Source organism: Dipodomys spectabilis, unplaced genomic scaffold, assembly GCF_019054845.1.
Source record: "Dipodomys spectabilis isolate Male_0828 unplaced genomic scaffold, ASM1905484v1 ptg000107l, whole genome shotgun sequence".
Classification (NCBI taxonomy): domain Eukaryota; kingdom Metazoa; phylum Chordata; class Mammalia; order Rodentia; family Heteromyidae; genus Dipodomys; species Dipodomys spectabilis.
In genome coordinates, this window is record NW_024870784.1 from 5,953,410 (window position 1) to 5,975,170 (window position 21,761).

Consider the following 21,761-nt stretch of genomic DNA (forward strand, 5'->3'; position numbering starts at 1 on the left):
CCAGGGCTGAGGAAGCAATTCAGTTCCACCTGTTTGTGATTAAACTCTCTGGGTGATCCACAGGGAAAACCATTTAAAGAAAGAAGGAAAAGACCAAGCAGAGATTTCGGGGGAGTACCATTGCCTGTGTAGCTTTGTGGGTGTAGAGGCAACATGTATGAATGCTGGGTTACGGACAATCAACGTAAAGATACACAGTCATGGAAGGTCAGGTGCAGGGCCTGCTTCCTCTCGCCTATAATTTAGTGCCAAGTGAGAACTCTGGGACAGGGGTCAGCACCTATTTCCTGTGGAGGTTAAGTCCTGTAGGCCACCCTACCTCTGTGGTAACTACCGAGGCACAGTCACAACCAGCGATTGCACGAGAATGGCTCTTGTGGTCGGTCTTTGGCCTTCTTCCAATAAAACTTTATTTACCAAAAGAGCATCAGGTTGGATTTGGCCGTAGGCTGCCAATGCTGTCCGGCTCAAGAGCTGGGATGGTGTGCGGCCTTTTAGGAGACCCAGTCAGCCCCGGGGGGCTGGAGGCCAGCCTGCGCTTTGTGGACTCCAGCGTGGCAGTGCGGGCTGGATCTCTTTGCTCTTCTCAGTGACACGCACTGGTATCCTCTCTTATCCATGGGCTCTGGGACTAGTGCTGGTGTTTGCAAACTGAACATCCACAGGACAGACTCATCCACCAGGAATCGGTGGGAGATCAGAGGAGCAGACGTGGAAGTAAAGGCAGACCACCTTTTTCTTTTTTTATTTCATTTAGACACAATGCAAAGAGTGTCTCATCAAATTAAAAAAAAAAAAAAAAGAAACCAAAAAAGGAAACCAAATGGATCCCCCCCCCCACCCCTCCACCGACGGCACTCATTCTAATTGACAACAGAAGATGGACTCGAGGACCTGGTTCCTAATGGGAAAGAAAGGTGTGCGAACGAAGGTGAGGATGGCTGTCCCCTCCCAGAAATCACTGCTCCTCCGAAACCCACAAGTAGGCGGGTCGCCCCCTCCCGTTTCCTTCCTTTACCTCTGGTGTGACAGCGCTTCCAGTCAGAAGGTTCATTAGTCCCCATGCACTTTGTAGAAAATCAGTAAAAATGCAATAGCCTGTGAAGATCATAAAACTGGGCCTCTTTCACAAAAAATCAGACGCCCAGGCGGATGAAACTCACACTCAGACAGAAAAAGAAGCAGGGCAGTCTTTGCACTGTCTGTGGTTTCAGTATTTGTCTCTCTCTCTCTCTCTTTTTTTTAATATATTTTGGCAATTTTCTTTAATTATAAATATTGGAATTCCGTAAAAAAAAGGTAGCTTTGATTGAACTGTTTAAATTGTATTTACAATGCTGTCCCGCGGTGCCGTGTGTTATACCAGGGTGTAGGATTTCGCGTAGGGATTGTTTCCTTTCAAATGGCCCCGGGAGTCAAGCAGTGACTCTTGGGAGCTGCTCATCTTAACTGCCTGTCCCAGCTCTGCGCCTTCCCGCTGAGGTAATGTAGCCACGGCCCCCTGCTGCCACGAGGGTCCTTCTCTGGTGGAGGACGTGGAGGAGGAGGCCTCCATTGGGATGGGCTCAAGGACCGTGGGACGCTTCAGGGTCCGACTTTTCTGAGGTTCCAGGCACGCTTGTCCTAAACTCAGGTCCCTGCTGGTGCCCGGAGCACCCCGGTTTAACAAGAAGTCCATTCGAAGGTATGGAGGCAGATGGATGAGGTCGCCTGAGGGAAAAATAACACGGAGAGTTAGTGGGTTTCCTTGCCTCTGTGACGTGGCCAGAATACCTTGTGTACCAGTTGGGAGCACAGGCTGAGAGATGGAGACCCCCCCCCCCCGCAATGCCCTTTGGGGCATCTTCAAGACACCTGATTGGCACCACCACAGAGAAGGTCAGACTGTCAGCACGCCGCTCTGCCCGGGCGCCAAGGGCCAGCTTCTCCATACAGCATTCCCTTTGGTTCCGAGCCGAGACACGGAGTGAGTGAGATTCAAGCTGCACAACCAGAAGGAAAACATGGCAAAGGCAACACGTCTTCCAGGCAGAGCAAACCACCCTGAGCAGGGAGGAGCGAGGGGAGTCCGGGCTGGAGGCCGGAGCCCAGGGTGCTGAGAAGGAACAACACACAGTCCGCACTGCTATTGACAGTTCTAAGGGGTCACACGACTGTGGACAGCTCTGAAGATGTGGGTGTCTACCGTGGCTGCAATGATGACATTATAAGCGTATGGTTTCTTGACTAGGCTTCATCTAACCCACTAAACTCCTCCTCCTGTCTCCTCTGTTTCAGTGTGTTGTCTGTAGAGATAATGGTGGTTGAGCCCAGAATATTTCCTTGCCCAGTTTCAAGTTTCCTCCAAGAGCATCTACTTGGGGTGAAGGCTGTCTGATGGCTGGTCTCTACCTGTGCCTACCATGAATAGAAGCCAGCTCTCCTCTGGGCTGCTTCAAGACAGTAGGAAGCGACCTTTTCTGCCCTCAACAGGCTTCTCTACCAGGCTGGCGTTGCTTATGTATTTCCCATCGGTCCCCCGGCAGGCTTCTCAGAAGGGCCTTGCGGCCTGGGGTGCTCAGGCCTGCACTGCAGGACTCACCCTCCTTCCTTCCTTTATTCTCCGCAAGCATTTTTGCCCACTACATCTCTTGCATGTCTTCTCTGTCTTGGCAGCTATTTTTTGAAAAATCTGAACTGCTTGGTTTTGACAACTTTCATGATCAAAGTCATTGTATTGAAGCTGAACCGAGACCTCTCATTGCCATTTCCGCTTCTGCCCTTGTACTACAGTATCCTTTGATGCTGTTGCTATTCTCGTTCCAGAACACCCAGCAGCCTCAGCACTGTCCCCAGGCTCTCTGCAGCTCTGACGGCCTCTCCTCATCCATCCTCCTCTACTGCACCCTCTCTCTCCATTCTCCGGGTTCAGAACTTTCCCCGAGGCCTGTTCTCAGCTTCTTCCTTTTCAGAGCGCCCCGTGCAATGTCTCTGTAAACAATTCTTCACACCTGCTCTCACCCGAGCCCTGCCTGTGAACTTTAGAAGCCTTGCTAGACATTCCCTGTGTGAATTTATATCCTGAATCTTACATGCCAGGATTCTGAAAGCCCAGCTGGGAAGGTCAGCTTTCGCTCCTCCCCCCACCTTGCTCAAAGCTACGGTCTCCTCGGTGCCCAGTGCCCAGTGCTGTTTCACGATGTCACCCTCTTCCCAGACAGGAAAGCCGGAGGCCTCTGTCCGTGTCGACGCCCTCATCTGTAGGTTATTCCACTTGCACAATGTGTCTCACCACCTACGTGGGCTCGGCTCAGGACTTTAGCCTCCATCTCGGAAGTGCATGGGGAATCTTGGAGCCCAGCTCCCAGATTGGGCCCGAGCGGGCTGGGTGCTTGCACAGTATGCTGGGATGAATGCAGGGGACTCTTTCTGCCCATCTCGATGACGAGGAATCCCTTTTCTTGGCACACCTGCAACTCATGACGTGCCAGGCAAACAGCTCTGGCTCGAGAGAGGGTTGGGAGCGTGCAGTTTTGAAGGATGTGCAGGCGACAGAGATGTGGAGGTGGTGGGGCCGAGGGACAGCTGGGGATGTAGCAGAGGGGTGAAGTCACAAGTTAGGGAGGGGCTCGGGGAACAACATGGCATCTGCATGGACAACCAGTGGTGGTGGTGACAAAGAAGGCAGGGCCAGGCATTTCTCTCTCCCAGGTTTCAGGGGTGGACAGTGCTGCCAGGCTAGGGTTTGTTTGGATGTGGCATGTGTGGTCCCCCGTGTGGTGGCAGGAGCAAATGAGACATTCCACCGGCGTGGCCTGGTGGAGGATGATTGAGGATCTGCCATGGAAGGGACCTGGGGCCCAGCCTCTCTTTGGCCTTCTGTCTGGAGGGGTGGTCTCTTCTTCCCACTCATGCCTTCTGTCCTGACCCTCACTAGAACTTGAGGCGTGTTTGTTTGTTTTGCACGGTCAGCCTCCAAACTTTCAGCTAATCAACATTTTTTTTCTTTACCTGGTTGGCATGCCTTGGTTATTTTGTTATAGTAACAACAACAACAACAACAAGACTATGTTGATAAGACTCCAAGAGTCTTATCTAGTAGGCATCCTTAGCTAAATAACAAATCTTCAGCACAACCCATGACTCACTTTCTGAACCTGAAAAACTCAAAATTCCTGTTGATTTTGTCTCCCAATGATCCATGTTCTATGTTACTCAAAGCTCCAGGTCATCCGTCAGTCTTTCCTAAGCCGGCTTTTGGGGCCCCTGGGTGGTGCAGGTGTAGGCTGGGTGATGGTATAGCCACACAAGACCAGCAAGGCATCCGTTAACAGGAATGTTGTGTGTTCAGACTGGTGGGAATTCAGACCTTCAGAAAACACTTCCAAGCTTACCCACTGAACAAGAACAGTTAGTGAAAGGGAAAGAAAGGACCAGACAAGGACAGATGAGAACTGGAGATAAATAAAACCAGGACAGGCACAAAGGAAAAAAAATTATGCAATGTAAAGGAACACAACAGTTTTCAAAATGATATAAGTTTCTTAATATTTTTTTCCCGGAATGAGAGAGAAATGATGACCTTGTTGTTGGGAAATTTATCAAATGATTTCCATGTCACTGTACAACATTGGCTTGTCACTTGGTATTTATGATTCAAAGACCCACTTACGCTTTCTCATTGGCTTTCTTAGGATGTGTTTATCCAATTAAGTAATGATGAGTAATTATATGATTTCATTACAAACTGCAGCCTGTAATTCACGACCATGGCCCCAGCAGCTTTTTGGATTTAGTTCACTGAAATCAAACACACTGTAATTCAATCTTAGCCTCATCGGGGAACATACTTCGTGGTATTCTTGTAGAAAGAAATAACATAATTTGCGTGTGGCATTCTTGTCAAAAGGGTTTTGATCACTAGTAGAGTCTTACCATTGAAGACTCTAAGACAGAGGGTATGTGAGATCACCTTTGCTCCTGATGAAATGCAGGTGGCTAGTTCTTACAAATGAACTTCATGTCCTTCAAGACTACTCTTTATTTGGTAATAGATACTGGAAACTTACTTGCAAAATGGTAAACATTTTCTATGTGTATTGACACACTGGCTGCCTTGAGCAATTTAAGAATAGGTGGAATATTACACTTTCCTCAAACCAATTATCTATCTATTAGTAAGTGTCTAGTAAGAAAATTCTATTGTTTTGCTCTTTCAATTGTATATGTAATAATTTTGATCATGTTGTACAGATATTTGAGAAAATATGGAAGATAATCCCTCTTTAGAGTTATTTTAAAATGTCAGCTGAAGAACAGCCCAGGGTTTTTTCATGGCCCAACAGAATCTTGCACTCCTGATGCTTTTGGGAGATTTGTAGATTGTTGTAGCTGGCCTGGAGACTAGTTTCTATCTGAGTAACTTCCCATGGAGTTCTCAGAACATATTAAGCTCCTACAAAGCCATAGGCTCTGGGTCCTGGCTGGATCGTCCAGTACCCAGGTCTTGGATTGGATAGAACAAATATGTTTGGAAATAAAAGAGCAAGTTCATGAACTCTGCCCTGTTCTCAAGAGTCCTCAACTTGGAAGTATTGAAAAGAAGGTTCTGCTAGCTGAAAAAGGTCAGTGAGAAGTACAAACCCTTCATCATAGGAATAGTTCTACATCACATCTCAGTGGTTGAGACTGGCTTGTGTTTGCTTGTTGCACGTCTGCCTAGCATCTCTGAACAGCTAGATTCTCTGAGGGTCCAGTATTCCACATAGAGCTTTATAGAGATGTACAGTGCTCTCATTAGCTTTGCCTTAGTGACTGGGTATTTTCTGATTAGCACTCCGAATAGCCCTTTCTACTGTGAGTGCTGGAAATGAGCTCTCTCAATAATTCATGCACATGAAGGGAAAAGCAATCCTGGAGTAGGCAGTGGTGAGCTTCGTTTATCCCAAACACTTTACATCCATTAAAATCCCAGTTCCCCTGTGAGTCAAAGCATCAGCCGGGAGACTGGGTTTGGCAGGTTCCTGGATGCCTACACATATGAATACGAGAACGTAACGGCTCCAGCAAGAACAGAGTGAAGCAGGGGACTTGGTGGCCATCGGAACACTGGCTACACGCCTACATGCTGTCTTCTACCGCCCGTTTCCACTGGGAGATACTCCAGTGTCTTCCACTGTGTTGAGGACGAGCAGAGGGCCGTGCCTGTATTTCAGAGGCACAGATTTGGATGGACTCCGTGTCCTCATGTATGAAATGGGAATAATGGCGTGTGTCACAGAGGCCTGTAGTGCAGATACCACTGGGTTATGAGCTCTACTATAGAAGGCGCAAAGAAGATTCACTACCTTAGCGTCCCAACCGGTGAATCCCCAAGGCAGCCATTTGGGGACAGCCTCCCAGTGTCTGAGTGGGACCTCACCTAGAAGGGTCTTTGCAGATGTGATGGGGTGAAGGATCATCGGGGGTTCAAGTGGGGCCCTGGCTGTCACGGCCAGGGTCTCTCCAAGAGCCAAGCAAATGGAGAAGAGAGGCACAGAGGCACCCGGGGAGAGGCCTGTGAAAGTGCATGGGGTCACTGGGGTGATTCAGTGAGAAGTCAAGGGTCACTTGGAGCCACTGGACGCCTGGATGAGGTGAGGAAGGCATCCTTCCCTAGAAACCCTGGAGGAGGCGGTGCGGCCCTGCCAGCCCCTGGAGGGGAGAACACGGCCTGGCCGGTGCCTTGACTTTGAAATTCTAGAGACACTGTGCTGTCTTTGTAAGCATTTCATCACAACTGCCTCTGGACACTGTCTCCGTGTTGTCCTCCTGGCTGTGATGGCTTGGGGGCAGCTGGGGGCAGAACTGTCACCAAAGGGCAGACGAGGGAGGAGGAGAGAGCTGAAGAGAAGTCAGTGCCCAGGGCCAGACATCGGACATCAAATGTGTGTGTGTGTCTGTGAGACAGAGAGAGACAGACAGAGACAGAGACAGAGACACAGAGAGAAAGGAGAGAAACAGACAGACAGACAGACAGACAAGAAGACAGGAGCACTGTCCAAAAGCTGGAGACAAGGCTATGGCAGAGGGCCACGGGCCAGGTGTGGGCCAGGTGCTGGCTAACTCACTTCCGGGTCTTATTCTCTGGCTTATTCAAATGTCCACACATTTAGCTCCTTCCGAGTTAGCTCAACCCATAAGTGTCACCTCCCAGACCAAACACGAGTGCAGTGACACAAGCTAAGGGCATCCTTCGTTGGTGTTGGTTTTAACTGTGCACTTGCCGCTCATACACACGCATGGATGCACACACACACATGCAATTGCACACCTGTACACACACACAAACACTCTTTCTGGAAGTCTAACTGGCTTCTACTCAGCTCTCTGCACTCTGTTCCTGACGCTCAAGTCCTCATGTGGGAGACAGCCATCCATTGGGGACAAAGGGCGTGAGATCCCAGGGCAAGGGGAGAACTCGGGAAGCAAGGCCAGGGACGGGGACAGGGTCACAGGACACCGGCAGTTACGTTGCAAGCAAGGAAGACAAAACGCCCTGAATTTCCTCCATACGTTCGGAGTCACAATCAGCAGCTGACTGTCATCTTTGGAAGAACGATGACAAAGTCAAAACCGAAACAAGGCTTGAATGGATGGATGCAAAAAGCAACCATGGATGTCATTACACAACCGCCCCTTCCTGCACGGCTTCCTGTTGTCAACCACATATCCCACCGGACCCCCAACCCCCTTTCCCCTACCCCCCCCCCCACACCTGCGGGAACAGATGACGTTTGAGTCAGTGGCCTCACTAGGGACCAGGGCACAGGGCAATGTCACGAGGTGCCCTGGGCAGGGATGCCACAGCATCTATTGGTCAGAGGTCACCATGGCTTTGTAACCCCATCCAATGCGAAGGATGCCCGTGCCACAAAGCATCCTCTGCCTCAAATATTAATGGTGCTGTTTGGAGAAACCCAAGTTTAGATGGTCCAGGCCCATAAGACCAAGGAGATGCTCTTTTGCTTGAATACTAGTCAGAGTGTAAGGATTGTTCTCGTCAGAGTCTCCCGGAACTACGACCTCATCTTTGCAGAAGCGTATGAGACATGGTCTGATGAACAGAAGTCAGTGTCCCAGAGTTCCCTCGGTTAGCTACTGTACCCACTGCAGAAGGGGCTGAGTGGGAGGGGAAGGAAGTGGCTTGGATGTTTGTGTTCAAATCCGGCCTCTGACTCCAGAGAACTCTGGGATGTCTTTGCATTTGAGAGCTCTCGTCATTAGTCAAACGCAGGGGAAACGGGAATATCAGGCTTGTATTGAGCCTAAAGAGTCTTGCTCATGCACAGAGCTATCCCGCCTAGGAGAATGGACAAAGGACCTGTATATGGAGAATTTCAGGGTGAACGTGGAAGAAAGGGATGCATTTCTGGGCACCAAAAGTCTCAAGGTTCACAGCAGTAGCTTCTCCCTAAGCAATCTCTTGTTAGTCACAAACTGTGAACACATAGGTGTGTTTCCAAACTCCTGCAGACCGGAAGTGTATCTGGTGCTCAGGGGCAAGCCCTGCCCCACCTCAGGGACACACACTGGCCTACCGTGGATCTCTAACAAGGTCTGATGTCTGTGCCACCAATGAGCTGGATTCTGAGATGCAGAGTTGAGAAGCAAAGAAGGCTTACCCTGTCTTGAGTTCTAGCAATTTCAGACACAAAACACCAACAAACCACGGAGATCAGACATGACCCTATCCAGCTCATTACTGAGGGAAACTGTGTAGTCTGCCTAGAATCCTGGTGGACAGGATCTAACACATTTTTTTTTTAAGTTTAATATTAATGCTGCAGCACGGTAATGAAAACTTGTAAACGAATCTCTCTTGGTAAATGAATCTTCACTCCCAAACACAACAAGGAAAAACCCTAAATAAATAATGTGAGATTGATATGAGACCCATGCGTGCGGGCTGGGTTACCAGGCTTGGCGTGCACTTCAGAAGCCTCATACATTTTTCAAGAGCTCATTGATATTGTGATCATCCAATGTGCTGCTGAGCTTCCAAAATGACACTGAAGCATGAGACAGGACTCAGGGGTGGCGGGAGCTCACAAGTCTTCAGAAATGAAGTAGTTCTGAGTCAAAACAAATCTTCCCTGGCCCACAGGCAAGATCAGAATTCTTAGAATCAGTTGGGGCAGACCTGCGGGGGGGGGGGGGGTCCAAGATGGATACAGACCTCCACAAGCACTGGGAAGAATGCTGTGTCAGGGCCTTGGCTGGAGTCTGTCCCTGCCATGTGCCGTAGGGCGGGCTGACCCATCCCAACAAGCCCCTGCACCTCAAGCTGTGCCCCGGCAGAGGGACCAGGCAGGCTGAGCCTCTGCATCTTGCAGACCTTTGCTCTGAGGGCAGCGGCAGCCACGGCCTGACACGCGGAGGTCTTTGCCCTTCTGCCTGCTCTTTGTCTCTACTGTCTGATTGCCGCCCAGTTTCAGATGCAGCTGGTGCTGGCAGAGACTGCCGAGGACTACACTGGAAGACCAGAGTTTATACTCTCCTAGCTGCATGTTTGAGAACATTCTCTAGAAGTTTCTGCTGCTTTGGATGATCTCGGCATTCCACTGGTGTGTGTGTGTGTGTGTGTGTGTGTGTGTGTGTGTGTGTGTGTGTGTGTGTGTGTGTGTGTGTGTGTGTGTGTGTGTGTGTGTGTGTGTGTGTGTGTGTGTGTGTGTGTGTGTGTTGGGATGTCCGTTTTCTGTTTGTCTTAATTTTTGGACTTTTTCAAGGTTTATCTATCTTGTGTCTGCTATTCTGACAAACAAGATGGTTGGAAGCATTAGTTTAATACTTTTATGTCTTAGGATAATCAAAGAGTCTTTGACACTGAGGATCACCATCAGTATGAGAGTCACACTTGGAACGGGCCTGCTGGCACAGGTAGGGGTCCAGGTGCTGTTCATCCGCACTCTGGAAGCTTCCCTTAGATCCTTGCAGGACCAGGGTGGCTATTTTGCCTTTGCACCATTGCTCTACAAGCCTACAGGCCTCCTCTGCCTCCTCTGCCTCCTCTGCCTCTGTCTGCCTAATGCCCCCTTGGGGGCTGGCATGACCGATAACCCTGCAACAATTTAGACCTGAGCTCCAATAAAACAACAGAGAAAACCAAGCTGTTCCCAGGGAAGTTAGTGAGAACAGAGAACGAGGCCTAGAACAAGCAGACACAGACAACAGTCCATGCCCCAAGCAACAGGAGTGACCATGGACAAAGATGGCTGGGGTCTCGGAGGCACTGGTCTGGACATCAGGGGCACGAAGGGACAGCTGGGGAGGACCGAAAGACACTCGGGGATAGTGTGCGGAACTTTCATTCCAGCAGATGGGCCTGGAGTGGGGCCTTTCAGAACACAGGTCTTCAGTGCTAATGTGTCCAAGAGACATCCACTGACAACAGACTAGAAGCATAGAACCTTCTAGATTCTGGATCTGTAAGTGTCCATCAGAGAGGGTTGGTTTTCCCGGAAGGAGCCGGATGAGCTCCGGCTCAGAGTGGGTGTGAGGAGCAAGGTGTGAGGGCGTTCTCGGGTGGCTTGAAATCCCATGCACTATTTGGAAGTTTGCCTGGGCCCGGCAGCTCGGGGGGATTCTCGAGCTGGGCTGCCAGTGCCCGTCACTCCTGTCTCGAGCCCGGGCCTCCGCATCTCCATTCTGATTGGACACTGCTCCCCTCTGGACTCTCTTACTCTCATCAGTCCCATCCCCATGCTTCAGGAAGACCTTCCCTGGCTGTCTTTTCTGAAATACTTTCTATAGATCTTATCCCCTCCCTTCCCCAAGTTACTTTTCTTCTCGCATTGAGCCTGACCCATGGCGGTGCTGTTGTTGGTTTATGTGATCATTTCTCTTCTGAAATCTAAGTGCTCTCCCTCCCTCCCTCCCACCCTCCACCTCTCTCTCTCTCTCTCTCTCTCTCTCTCTCTCTCTGAGGGTCATCATCTATTGCTATACCCTCAGCAACCCTGCTTTTGAGCAGACACTCAATAAACATATGCCATTGAAAACGCAGGAGAGGATAGGCCAAGGAGGAGAGAGGCTGGGCTCTCCCAGGAAGGGGGGAGCCTAGGGACACTGATGTGTCTATGTGTGCATGAGCCCTGCGTATGTGCTCACGTGCAAGGGGCCTGTGTCTGCGCATGCAGGCATGTCCTCACACATGCGCCCGTGCATCCATGCGTTTGAGTGGGGTAGGTGTGGAAGATGTATGTCCAACTAATCTGTGCTCATGAATCTTTAAAAACTTGTGCTCTTGAAAGGAGATCGTTTTCATAGCTCTTGGAGTAATATTCATGGTAAAAAATTCCAAGCCTGCAGTTGGAAGACATGCAAAAGAAAGGAAGAAGAAGAAGGAAAAGAAGACAGGACCTCAACCTTGAGGAGGAGGGGAGGGAGCGGCGGCTGGTGAGGAATGACTGTGGTGAGTGCAGCTCTGGCCTTGGGAGGGGACAGTAGTGGGGGCAAATCTACCCGCAAAGAGGGAAAAACACCCAGCAAAATCAACATGAAAGCCAGGGAGGGGGGTTGGAGGAGGGCCAGCCTAGATCAGAGCGGTGCTGGCCTGAACAGGTAAGAGCTCCTCAGGCAAAGTCCCCCAGCTGGGGCTCTGGCTTGTGTGATGCTGTGGGCGCCGCCTCCATCTCAACATGCTGAGGAGAGGCTGATGCGTAGGTCGACTAGATCCTAAAATTAAAACCCAATAACCTTCAAATAGATCAACGGGCTGGCAGCTGATCGGGCTGTTTCCAGATGGAGAAGCCTCTTGTGAGGGAGGCTGAAGCACCCAGCCTTAGTGCTGGGTTCCCTGGAGAGCAGAGTTTGGATACCTGAGGGGCCCTGCTTTCCCCAAGGCCAGTGGGCCAGGCCACAGGCTGCAGATTTGAAGTTTTTAGATGCGTGAAGCAGCTCTTGATTACACAAGATGCATGTCAGGAATAAAGAAGAAGAGGTCATCTGAGTGGCTCCAAGCATTCTCCAAGACTGAGAATAGAGGGCTGGGAAGGTGGCTCAGTGGTAAGAGTGGTTGCCTTGCATGCATGAGGCCCTGGGTTCAATTCCTCAGCACCATATAAGCAGAAAAGGCCAGAAGTGGTGCTGTGACTTAAACAGTAGAGCACTAGCCTTGAGCCGAAGAGCTGAGGGACAGCGCCCAGGCCCAGAGTTCAGGCCCCAGGATTGGGGTGGAGAGGCACTGAGAAGAGGAACTGCAATCCTAGCACAAAGGCTACCATGACCCCGGGAAGGAAGAGTGGTTGAACCTGCCAGCAATTTCTCAGGAACAGTTTCTGTATTTTGTTGTAGTTTGTTTGTTTGTTTGTTTTTGAGACAAAAATAGCTATCCCTTCTTGAAGAAAACAATCATATAATTAGTACTTTACTAACTTACTAATTAGCATTTAAAGAATTGAATATCCAGGTATTATGGCCATGTAGTTATAATCTTCCAGCTGTCTTTAATACAGCCACACACACTTCAAGGTCCATGTCCCTTTACCTCAAGAAGGCGTTTGCTTTAGATTTGTAAGAGCAAACCCAATGTAACAAATGATTTTGTTTCAAGGTGTACCATAACTGGTGTAGATAAGTAGAACACTTTGGCCAATTGTTCAGTCTTTTTTTTTCAATTGCTCAGTCTTGTCATATAACGTGAAGACCTCGATTCATTCACTAAATTAAAACACACACACACACACACACACACAGTATGTCACAAACATAGTGCTGGGCAGACCTCTGATACCATGGATTCACATAAAACAATTTCCTGAACACTCTAGTGGACACCTACAGACTCTAATGAGCAAGACAAAGATAACTGAGCTTCCTTATTTTCCTGGAGTCGATCTGGCCCGATTCATGTGACTTGATCTTCAGTTGTAGTAAACTTAAAATTCTGGGTTCATATTTTTGGTACTGAAGACAGACAAAGGAAAAAAGTACAGAGGAACAATGATCATCAAAAGGAAGAAGAGTTAGACTGAACCTGGTAGTGTATACCTGTGAGTCCAGCTACATGAGGGAGTCATAGAAAGAGGATCACAGTCTGAGGCTAGCCCTGGAAAACAGCACAAGGCCCGATCCCCCAAATGAATGAAGCCAAAAAGGACAGGGGCAGGGTTCAAGTGGTACTGTGTCTGCCTCATCCGCATAAGACTCTGCCTTATAATCCCAAACAGAGAGAGAGAGAGAGAGACAGAAACAGAGAGAGAGACAGACAGAGCAGAGACAGAGAGAGACAGAGAGAGAGTGAGAGAGAGAGAGATTTGTGGACTATGAAACAGATAAGGACTGGCCTGCTGGAGTGCAGCCATCTTGAATCATAACCGCCATGGGCCCCCAGAGCAATCCCATCCTGACCCTCCCTTGGCTTCCCCGAAAGCTACAAGTAGACAATAGCAACAGAGGGACACTTGGAGATCCATGACCAGACCGCAGTGCCAGGAATGTGTCCAACTCTTGATGGTAGCTTGAGGTCAACCAGGTACATTAAAGATTAGATGAAGTCACTCTCGACTACTTCATAAGCCCCCAGCGTTCAGACCCAAAACACGGAGATCCACGCTGGACCACGTCTGCGTCAGTAAGTTCCCAACACATTTCAACCTATGCTCGCTGGGTCCCTCTGTGCTTTCCTTTGGTCTGAAGGTACCTTCAGACCTGCTCCATTCCTGGTGCTGTGTCCTCCAGACCATTGTTTGTGGCCCACACAGCCTTCAGTTGCATTGTGAGGACCAAATGGAAAGCTTCCAAAGGGGCCCACACAGTTCTCTAACATCTATTACATATTCAGCAGTAAAACGGTCATCTAGGGGTAGACAAAAGAAAGTTGTGGACATCAGAACTCACATTGATTTCAGAAATTATTCATACCTAAAGTTACAAAATCATTTCCCCTAAATAATACATTAAGATGATGGTCGCATTTTTCTTTTTTTTTTTGTGATCTTTCAGTGGCTCTAATGGATCCAGGCAACAATGCCATGGACAAGTAGAAAGGCTGAAAAAAAATATGAGTCCAACGGTTATGGACAACACACCATCAAAAAAGGATCGTCAAGCCTTGAATTATTTAGAAGTCTGCACAAGTAGGGCAGGCATCTGACCTAAAAGCTCATTCTCCGCCCTGAATCACACTTGGAGGGGAGGTGGTGGATGTGTTCTTAAGTATAAAGAAAGGGCTCCCAGGGCACACGTTGATGGAGTGGGTACTGCTGGGACCTCAGTGGCCACTGGGATAAATAAGAGCAGAAAGGAAGAGGGGCCAGCAGCTCATGGGGAAATCCAATTGGACTTCTAACAAAACCTTCAACCAGACAACAGAGGAAGCAACAAAGTGCACTCACCAGCGCTGTGGGCATGTTGTACCAATGCAGTAAGTAGGCACCGATGTTATGCCCTCTTCACAGAAGTGGTTGATGCAACTGAGCAAGGCTGGATAAGATGCCCCCCGGCTTCTTCCCATGTCTCCTGCTCTTTTCCTCCCCCTTTCCCCCCACCCCTGCCCATCACAAGCAGCTACAAAAAGCCATGGCATCTATACTGTGCTTTTCTGCATTTGCCTGGCCAATAAATGTCAACAACAACAAAATTACTTGACATAAAAATATCCACAAATAACGGCCAATCCATTCTCCTGCTGAGGCGGAGACAGAATGAGAATAAATGAAGCCGTCATTCTTTATCGTGCCCTGGCATGAATCTGAAGTCCGAGAGGAAGATTATTTGCTGGGCAGACAATTCTTCTTTGATATATTTTTCATGTATTTATAAGCCTCATTTCAGCCAAGGCTTATGGCATAAAACATAAGGGAGTTGCAATAATTCAAAAGTGGAGATTGATTTTTGAAATAGAACTGGTATTATGGTTCACAAAAGGGATGAAATGAGAAGTAAAACTGGGATTCAACACTATTGGATAGCCCACAGGAAGTAGTCTACAGGCAGCCACCAGCCGGCCACCGTCGGCTGGATTAGTGCGAAGGCTTAATTGTGCTGTTTGCAAACACTGACACCAACTCTTAACAACTGTGAGTTTCCATGGGAAACTAAGATTCCTGGCTTCTCTTAAAATCCCGAGCTCAGACTTCAGTTCATTTACACTTGTGGTTACCAGGCAGACGCTTTGCTGGTCTTGTGCTTTACACTGTCTGTAAAGTCTTCAACTATCCTAATTCTGGGGTACCTGTTCTTTCATTCCCATCATCCACCAGCCCCCACCGAGAGCAGTTCTTGCACACGAACCCACCTGCTCACTCCCGGCCAAACTGAAGATCAAACTCCTGACTGACAATCTGCCATTCCCTGCATCTTGAGTAATTTCGCAAATCCAAGGCCCAAATGTTAGCTCCTCTCTCTTTTCAAAAGCCATTTGTCTTAAGTATAATCCCTAAACACGTGACCCTTTTCTCATCCAACAGTAAGGGGTGAGTCCCGGAGTCTGGGCTTGGTGGGCTCTGGTGATCTGAATGATGGAGAGTGGTGGGAATCTGGTTTGGTGTCTCCCCAGGTACTCATGAGATGAGGGCTCAGTCTCCCGTGTAGCAATGTGGGGCGGCGGGTGTCTTAAGAGACAGGGCTTGTGTGGCGAGCTTGAAGTTTTTCAAACACATCTCTGATCCCTTTTCTCTATTACTATAAATCTGGATCTATAATGAATTTATCTTTTACCACCACTAAATTGATTTCCTGGGAAAGATCAAGGTGGTCCTCGTGAGACTCTGGCTGGGCTGGTGTCTCAAGAGTGGGTGGTGGTATGGGGTCCCTTTCCATCTCACCACGCACTTGCGTCCTCTTACTCCCGCCATGACACCACTAACCCTGGGGTCCTCACCAGAGCCAACCTTGACACCGTGCCATGCCTTCAAACCTGCAGAACCACAAGCTAAATAAACCCTTATTCTAGAAAGAAAAGAAAATGAGCTTTTCTCTATAAAGCGCACGCCCTCGGGTATTTTCTTATAGCAACGCTATGCTGAGCCACAGGATCCGTTTGCAGACCAACCTTACAAAACCGGCTACTACCACCTCCGGTCCCTTGGAGGGCTTACTCTAGGAAAGAAGTCAACCATGATAAGAAGCAAAGCGTGCTCACCTTCTAGAGAGATCCACCTAGGAAAGACAAGGCCAAGGCCTCATTTGTCAGGTGAGTGAGACGTTTTGGATTCTTTCCTCTCCCACCAGCGGACTGTCCTCCCTAAGCCTTCACCACAGCTCAGGTTCATGAATGACGATCGCTTTCCACCAGGGAATGATCAGTTCCAGTTATTCCCTGACCAGAACACCCACCCCACCCCTGGTCTCCTCACCTGGCCGATGCGCCTTTGGGACCGCCATGTTCATCACCCGCCCTCCATCCTGAGGTTTGGGAGGAGACGCAGTGAACCTGCAGATCCCCGATTCCGAAGGGGTGCTGGAGGTCAGACTGTCCGTGTACTCGTTTGTCCCTGCCGTCAGCTGCTCGGAGGAGGTGTCGGAGATGAAGCATTCCGTGACGGTGAACTTGGCGTGCCGCAGCTGCTCCTCCATCTTGGCGTGTTCATAGGCCCTGGCCAGCTCCTCGTAGGTGGAGGAAGCGCTTTCCGTAGAGACCATGCTGCTTCTCGCTCGGTCTACACCGGGGCAGAGAGGAAACACAACAGGTGATACCCCGCCCCATGTCTGTCCCCACTGGATGACCTGTCTGGCTTCCGGATGCTTCTTACAGGTCACTGTAGGATGTGGCAGGAGCCTGGGCTATCTGTCAGAGGACTCTGCCTGTCTTTCCGAAGCCAGCTTGCTAAGTGTCAGCAATTTCAGCTCGGGGAGTGCGTGTCAATTGAATCACGGTAGTCAGATGTCCAACCCCAGACGTCTCCATAAATAAGTAATGCTTCCCTTAAAGAACTCTGCTGTCAGCTAGGATGGGAGGGGTTGCGGGGTCACTGAGCTGCGGTCCCCTCCCCCCACCTGCAAATCGATCCACACCACAGAGACGCTCTAACTGGCATGAATGATTGGAGCACTGAGGTTCAGCAACTTAGGCTTTCACTTGGGAGACAGACGGGAGGATGTGACTTTGCATAGAAATTGGCCACGAGGTAGAAAGGTCCTTGATCCCCCTCTCTGTTGTTACCACTCTTTATGGGGACAAGAAAACATCCAGGAGAAAAACTAGTACAAATGGGCCTAAGTTCAACTGGGCCACACGATCTCTGCTTTTCAAGCCTACTAAAAAGTTTTGAAGTCACTTCTGGGGAACTCTGAAAGCCTTCTAAGAGAAATAACAGCCCCAAAAAATAACAGCCATAAAAAACGCTCCACCTTTAGATCCCTGGTTTTGAAATATAACATCAAGAACAAAAGAAAGATGAGTATTAAAATTTCCTACAGCGATCAGGTTCAGAAATAATTTCTTTTCAAAATTTGGGAGGTTGCGGGGGGGAGGGAGGTTAGGTGAGCCAAAACTATTCTTAGATCCTGTCTTCCTTCTCTCAGAAGGGAATCTTGGGGCTGCTGCCATGTGATAATGAAATAATTGATGGAATAACCCACCCTTGCTTAATTGTCAGGTGGGCCGGCCTACGTCCCCTCTAGAGGGAGCTGTGACCTCCCTGGTATGGCAGCTTCCAGAGCATTATCTTAATCCTAGACATAGCAGGCCAGATGCCTAGAGTGCAGTCCACGATTACTGAGACAGTGTGGCGAGCGTGTGAAAACGTCTGCATTTCTCCCAGCTGGGTAGAAACTAAACAGAGGCAACAGCATGGGTATGAGATTCGGGACACACGCTAAAGAGATACCTTGGTGTGATTTTGCAGATAGACTGGCCCTGCATGAAAGAAATGCTGTCTGTACTGCACCCCAACAATCTTCAAGGGGCCGCCACCGAGGATATGCAGGGAAAGAAAGCCCTCTGCTTCCTCCCAGGGACCTCACGAGACACGGTGTGAACAAGAGCAGGGGTCGGGCTTTCGGGGCCCAGGGAGGAGGGCAAGCGTGGCCTCACCTGTGTCCTGTGATGGGCTGACGCTGTAGCTGTCACTCTCCTTGTCCACGGACCCCGTGGCCCTGGGCGTCGGCAGCCTCCAGTCTGTGGTGAGGGTGTGGGCGGAGATGGTCGGGTGGGGTCGGTTGAGGGTCCATTGGCTGGCGTACCGGTTCCTCGCCGTGGGCCCGGCCTTGGCATTCCGCCTGGTGGTAGGGTCTGTGAAGAACCAGGAGTTGTGAGTCCTTTTGTGCCTAGAGGGGTGGTCCCATGGGCTCCACCGAGGAGGGCAGCTGTCTCCCCTGGAGCACCCCCGGACAAACCTTCCACGCCCAGCCGGATTACCAGGGAGCCTTCCTTGGTTGTTTCTGTCTGGAGTGAAACAAATACTTGTGTGCATAGAAACTGAGGTGGTGGTGTGTGTTCATGGAGCCGCAGGCAGGAGCCAGTGGGGCAGACTGGGCTTGGATCTCCACTCCAGTGAAGTGAGGAGAGAGATGTCTTAGCAGCAGGGAGGGTTGGAACCTGGAGTGCACAAGGAGAGGTTCCAGGGCCTCGGACAGTTTTCCTGGGCTGCGGGCAGAGGTAGCCTAGAGGCCTAACAGGGCCTTCATGCCTTTGGACCTCTGCCTCCCCGGGAGGAATGCTGCCTGGTTCGTTTGGGAGACTGGCTGGCCATGCAGAACCCCGCCTCACTGCTGGGCCCCAGTGTGACCGTTTCAAAGGAGCTGAGAGGGCCGACTGTGTGACGCCGCTGTGACACTGCGGCGTGGCTGCTCTGGCCTTGGTCATGAGCCAGGGGTCCCTCTGTGGATCCATCCATGGAGCCCAGAGCAGCCCCTGATACACAGAGCTCCCCAAACCAATTCCTACAGCCTGGGGTGGCTTCACGAAATAGCCGTGGCAGCGCAGAGGCGCGTGACCCCGTCACGAGGTGACAACACGGAGCCCAAACATTCTGCCTTTGCCCATCGCTTAGTCACAGAAGACCCCGTCTCAGTCATCTGAATTTCAGCAATATTTACATGACCATGACTTCTGTGTGTTTGGGGGCTGTGGGTGTGGTGTTGTGGGCCGTGTGTCCGTTCTGGGGCTTGAATTCAGGACCTCATGCTCTGACTGGCTTTTTCACTCAAGGCTGGCACTCTACCACTTGAGCCATGGCTCCACTTCCAGCTTTTTGCTGGTTAATTGGACTTTTCTGCCTCAGCTTTGAAGTGAGATTCTCTGTCCTCATAGCTAGGATTCCAGGCATGAGCCACCAGTATCTGGCTGACAATAACTTCCTCATAATCCTTCTTGGAGTCTGGGAGCTTGACACCGTAGAAGGGTGAAATGACTTTCTTGGTAAATGGAAGATTTTTCCCTTCTGCAAATTTCTTGTTATTGGATTTTTGAACCAATTCATCACTCTAGGATGTCAGAGAACAGCATTAATAGGGCATCCAATCAATAGCATTTAAGATTCCCTGGCTCATCTAAACACTGTCTTGGTCCATGCTCTCTGGGGCATTGGTTTTTATTTTTTTTAAGACACATTTCATTCCTAAGTTGCAAAATTCCAGAGAGAGCTTTATTGGAAAGTTTTATTTTTATGGCTTTGATTAGAATGCAAATGAGCTATGCTAGAGTGTCCAAAACCCTCTACATAACAAGGTGTGAATGATAATTGTGTTTCTCTACTGAAACCTCTACGAGACAGAAAAACACTCTCATGGGTAGGAGGCTAAATGTCTTCCAGGCACTATCGACATGATAAGTGGAGCTTGAATAAGTGCAGCTTGTTATTTAAATGCTAATGAATCTTCTCCAGAAAATTACCCAGTCCCTTACATAAGTTTTCAGGAATCTCATTTTTATATTTCTTTTATTTATTTATAAGTGTGTGTGCCAGTACCAGGGCTTAAACTTGGGGCCTGGGCATTGTCTCTTAGCTTCTTTGCTCAAGGCTAGCACTCTACCACTTGAGCTACTTATCCACTTCTGGCTTTCTGGTGGTTAATTGGAGAGAAGGGATTTCAATCACAGCCCTCAGATCTCAGTTTCCTGAATAGTTAGGATTATACATGTGAGTTACTGGCTCATGGTTACCGGTTACATGGGGGGAGTTTGGTAGTACCCCAACCCTTCAACCCTCCCTGCGCTTCCTCCTCTTAAGCTAGCTCTACAGCAGTGGCAGGGCAGAGATGTCCCTTTTACCAGACCTCCCCTAGGTGGACAGCACCGTATTTGGAAAATTCCTCGGGGAATCGCACATCAGCCTCTATTTGAAGCCAGTACTCTTTTCAGGATTCAGGTTAATTTTGAGTATTATTCCCTGCCCCTCCTTTTTTTTTTTTAATGGGTGAGAACATCTTTACCAGTGGCCTGATAATACTGAAAATATAGGTCACGATACTTGTTTCCTGAGTGGACGGTACCCTGCGGTGCTGTTCTGCACTCACAGGTGCCCTGGAGTGGGGAGCTGCCTCTGGGCTAGAGTATGGGGGTTCCTGATACATTAAAAATGAATTAATGTATCCATGACTACTTCAGAGTTTATGGGATAGGGAAGCTTGTATTTAGATTCCACTCAGTTCTGTCTTTTGTGTAACGTACCAGTTCAGTTAATAAGCAAATCTATGTGGGTACTTACTGTCCCGCCTGGGAAGTACTTCGCTACCTCCCCCCCTCACATGACATCCAAATATAAATAAAACTTGGAGATTAAGCATCATCTTGCCAAGAAACCAATGCGTGAGAGGGCAGAGGATATAAATAACTCTTGGCCTTTCAACAATGGGTCTAAGCCTGCATTACATTTCTGCCCATTAAATCAAATTATTTTAATTATCCTGAATCTGGGATAAGAGAGGATTTTGAGGATAATAGGGTTCCAGAGTAGGTCATATGCACCGTGATCCCCGCATTAATCTGCTTTCATCTTTGGCTGGCAGTTTTCCTGTCCTGCAGATGCAAGACGTCAGCTTGTGAGATGGCTTTATGGGTCCTCACACAGAGGATAAACTGGTAGACCTGGTGTCCCATCTAGAACTAATCCATGTTGTAAGCTCTTCATATATATGTGTATATGTGTGTGTGTGTATATATATATATATACATATATATATATATACACACACACACATATAATTTCTTATATAAAAGTGACAGTATTTTTATCCAACCTACTTACATTTTAAACAAATTTTCAATCATTTCTAGGTTACCTGTAATAGCTAATACTACGCAGATGCTATGAAAATAGTCATTACACTGTGCTTAGTGAATAACCCACTGCTGACTGGATCCACAGATGTGAGTCCTACAATCCTACAGACCTGGAAGACTCAATATCTCCATCTATGTATCTGATCTTGATCGATAGATCTATTCACACACATACATATACACTTTGGGCACAGAGACAGACGTGTATGTGTGCCTCTCTGTGTGCAAAAGTGTGCGTGTACATGCATGTGTCTAGTCTTTGATTCTCATGCATGTATCCTTTAAGTATTTTAGTATCATCATCTCCACTTGGAGGCCACATGCAATGTGGCACTGATCAGGGCCTCAGGAGGCTCAGCAGGTGGATTAGGAAGGCTGAAAACTCAGACAGTGTGATAGAAAAGCCTCCATAAAAATTACTAACCCAGGGCCGGGTACCTGGCTTAGTGGTAGAGCGCTTGCCTAGCATGCATGAAGCCCTGGGTTTGATTCTTCAGTACCACACACACACAGAAAAAGCTGGAAGTGGCTGTGGCTCAAGTGGTAGAGCACTAGCCTCGAGCAAAAGAAAATCAGG

The 21,761-nt window shown here is 49.0% G+C and overlaps 1 protein-coding gene across 1 annotated transcript in view; it reads right to left on the bottom strand.

Annotated features, from left to right (window-relative positions):
- Positions 1-386: 386 nt before the first annotated feature.
- Dscam (DS cell adhesion molecule) overlaps positions 387-21,761 on the bottom strand; it is a 475,219-nt gene continuing 453,844 nt past the window's right edge. The window contains exons 31-33 of the mRNA XM_042687342.1: positions 17,996-18,193; positions 16,317-16,619; positions 387-1,710 (exon numbers count right to left, since the gene is read on the bottom strand). Of these exons, the coding sequence (XP_042543276.1) occupies positions 1,358-1,710; positions 16,317-16,619; positions 17,996-18,193 (854 nt within the window). The 3' untranslated portion in view covers positions 387-1,357. The remainder of the gene's footprint in view (positions 1,711-16,316; positions 16,620-17,995; positions 18,194-21,761) is intronic.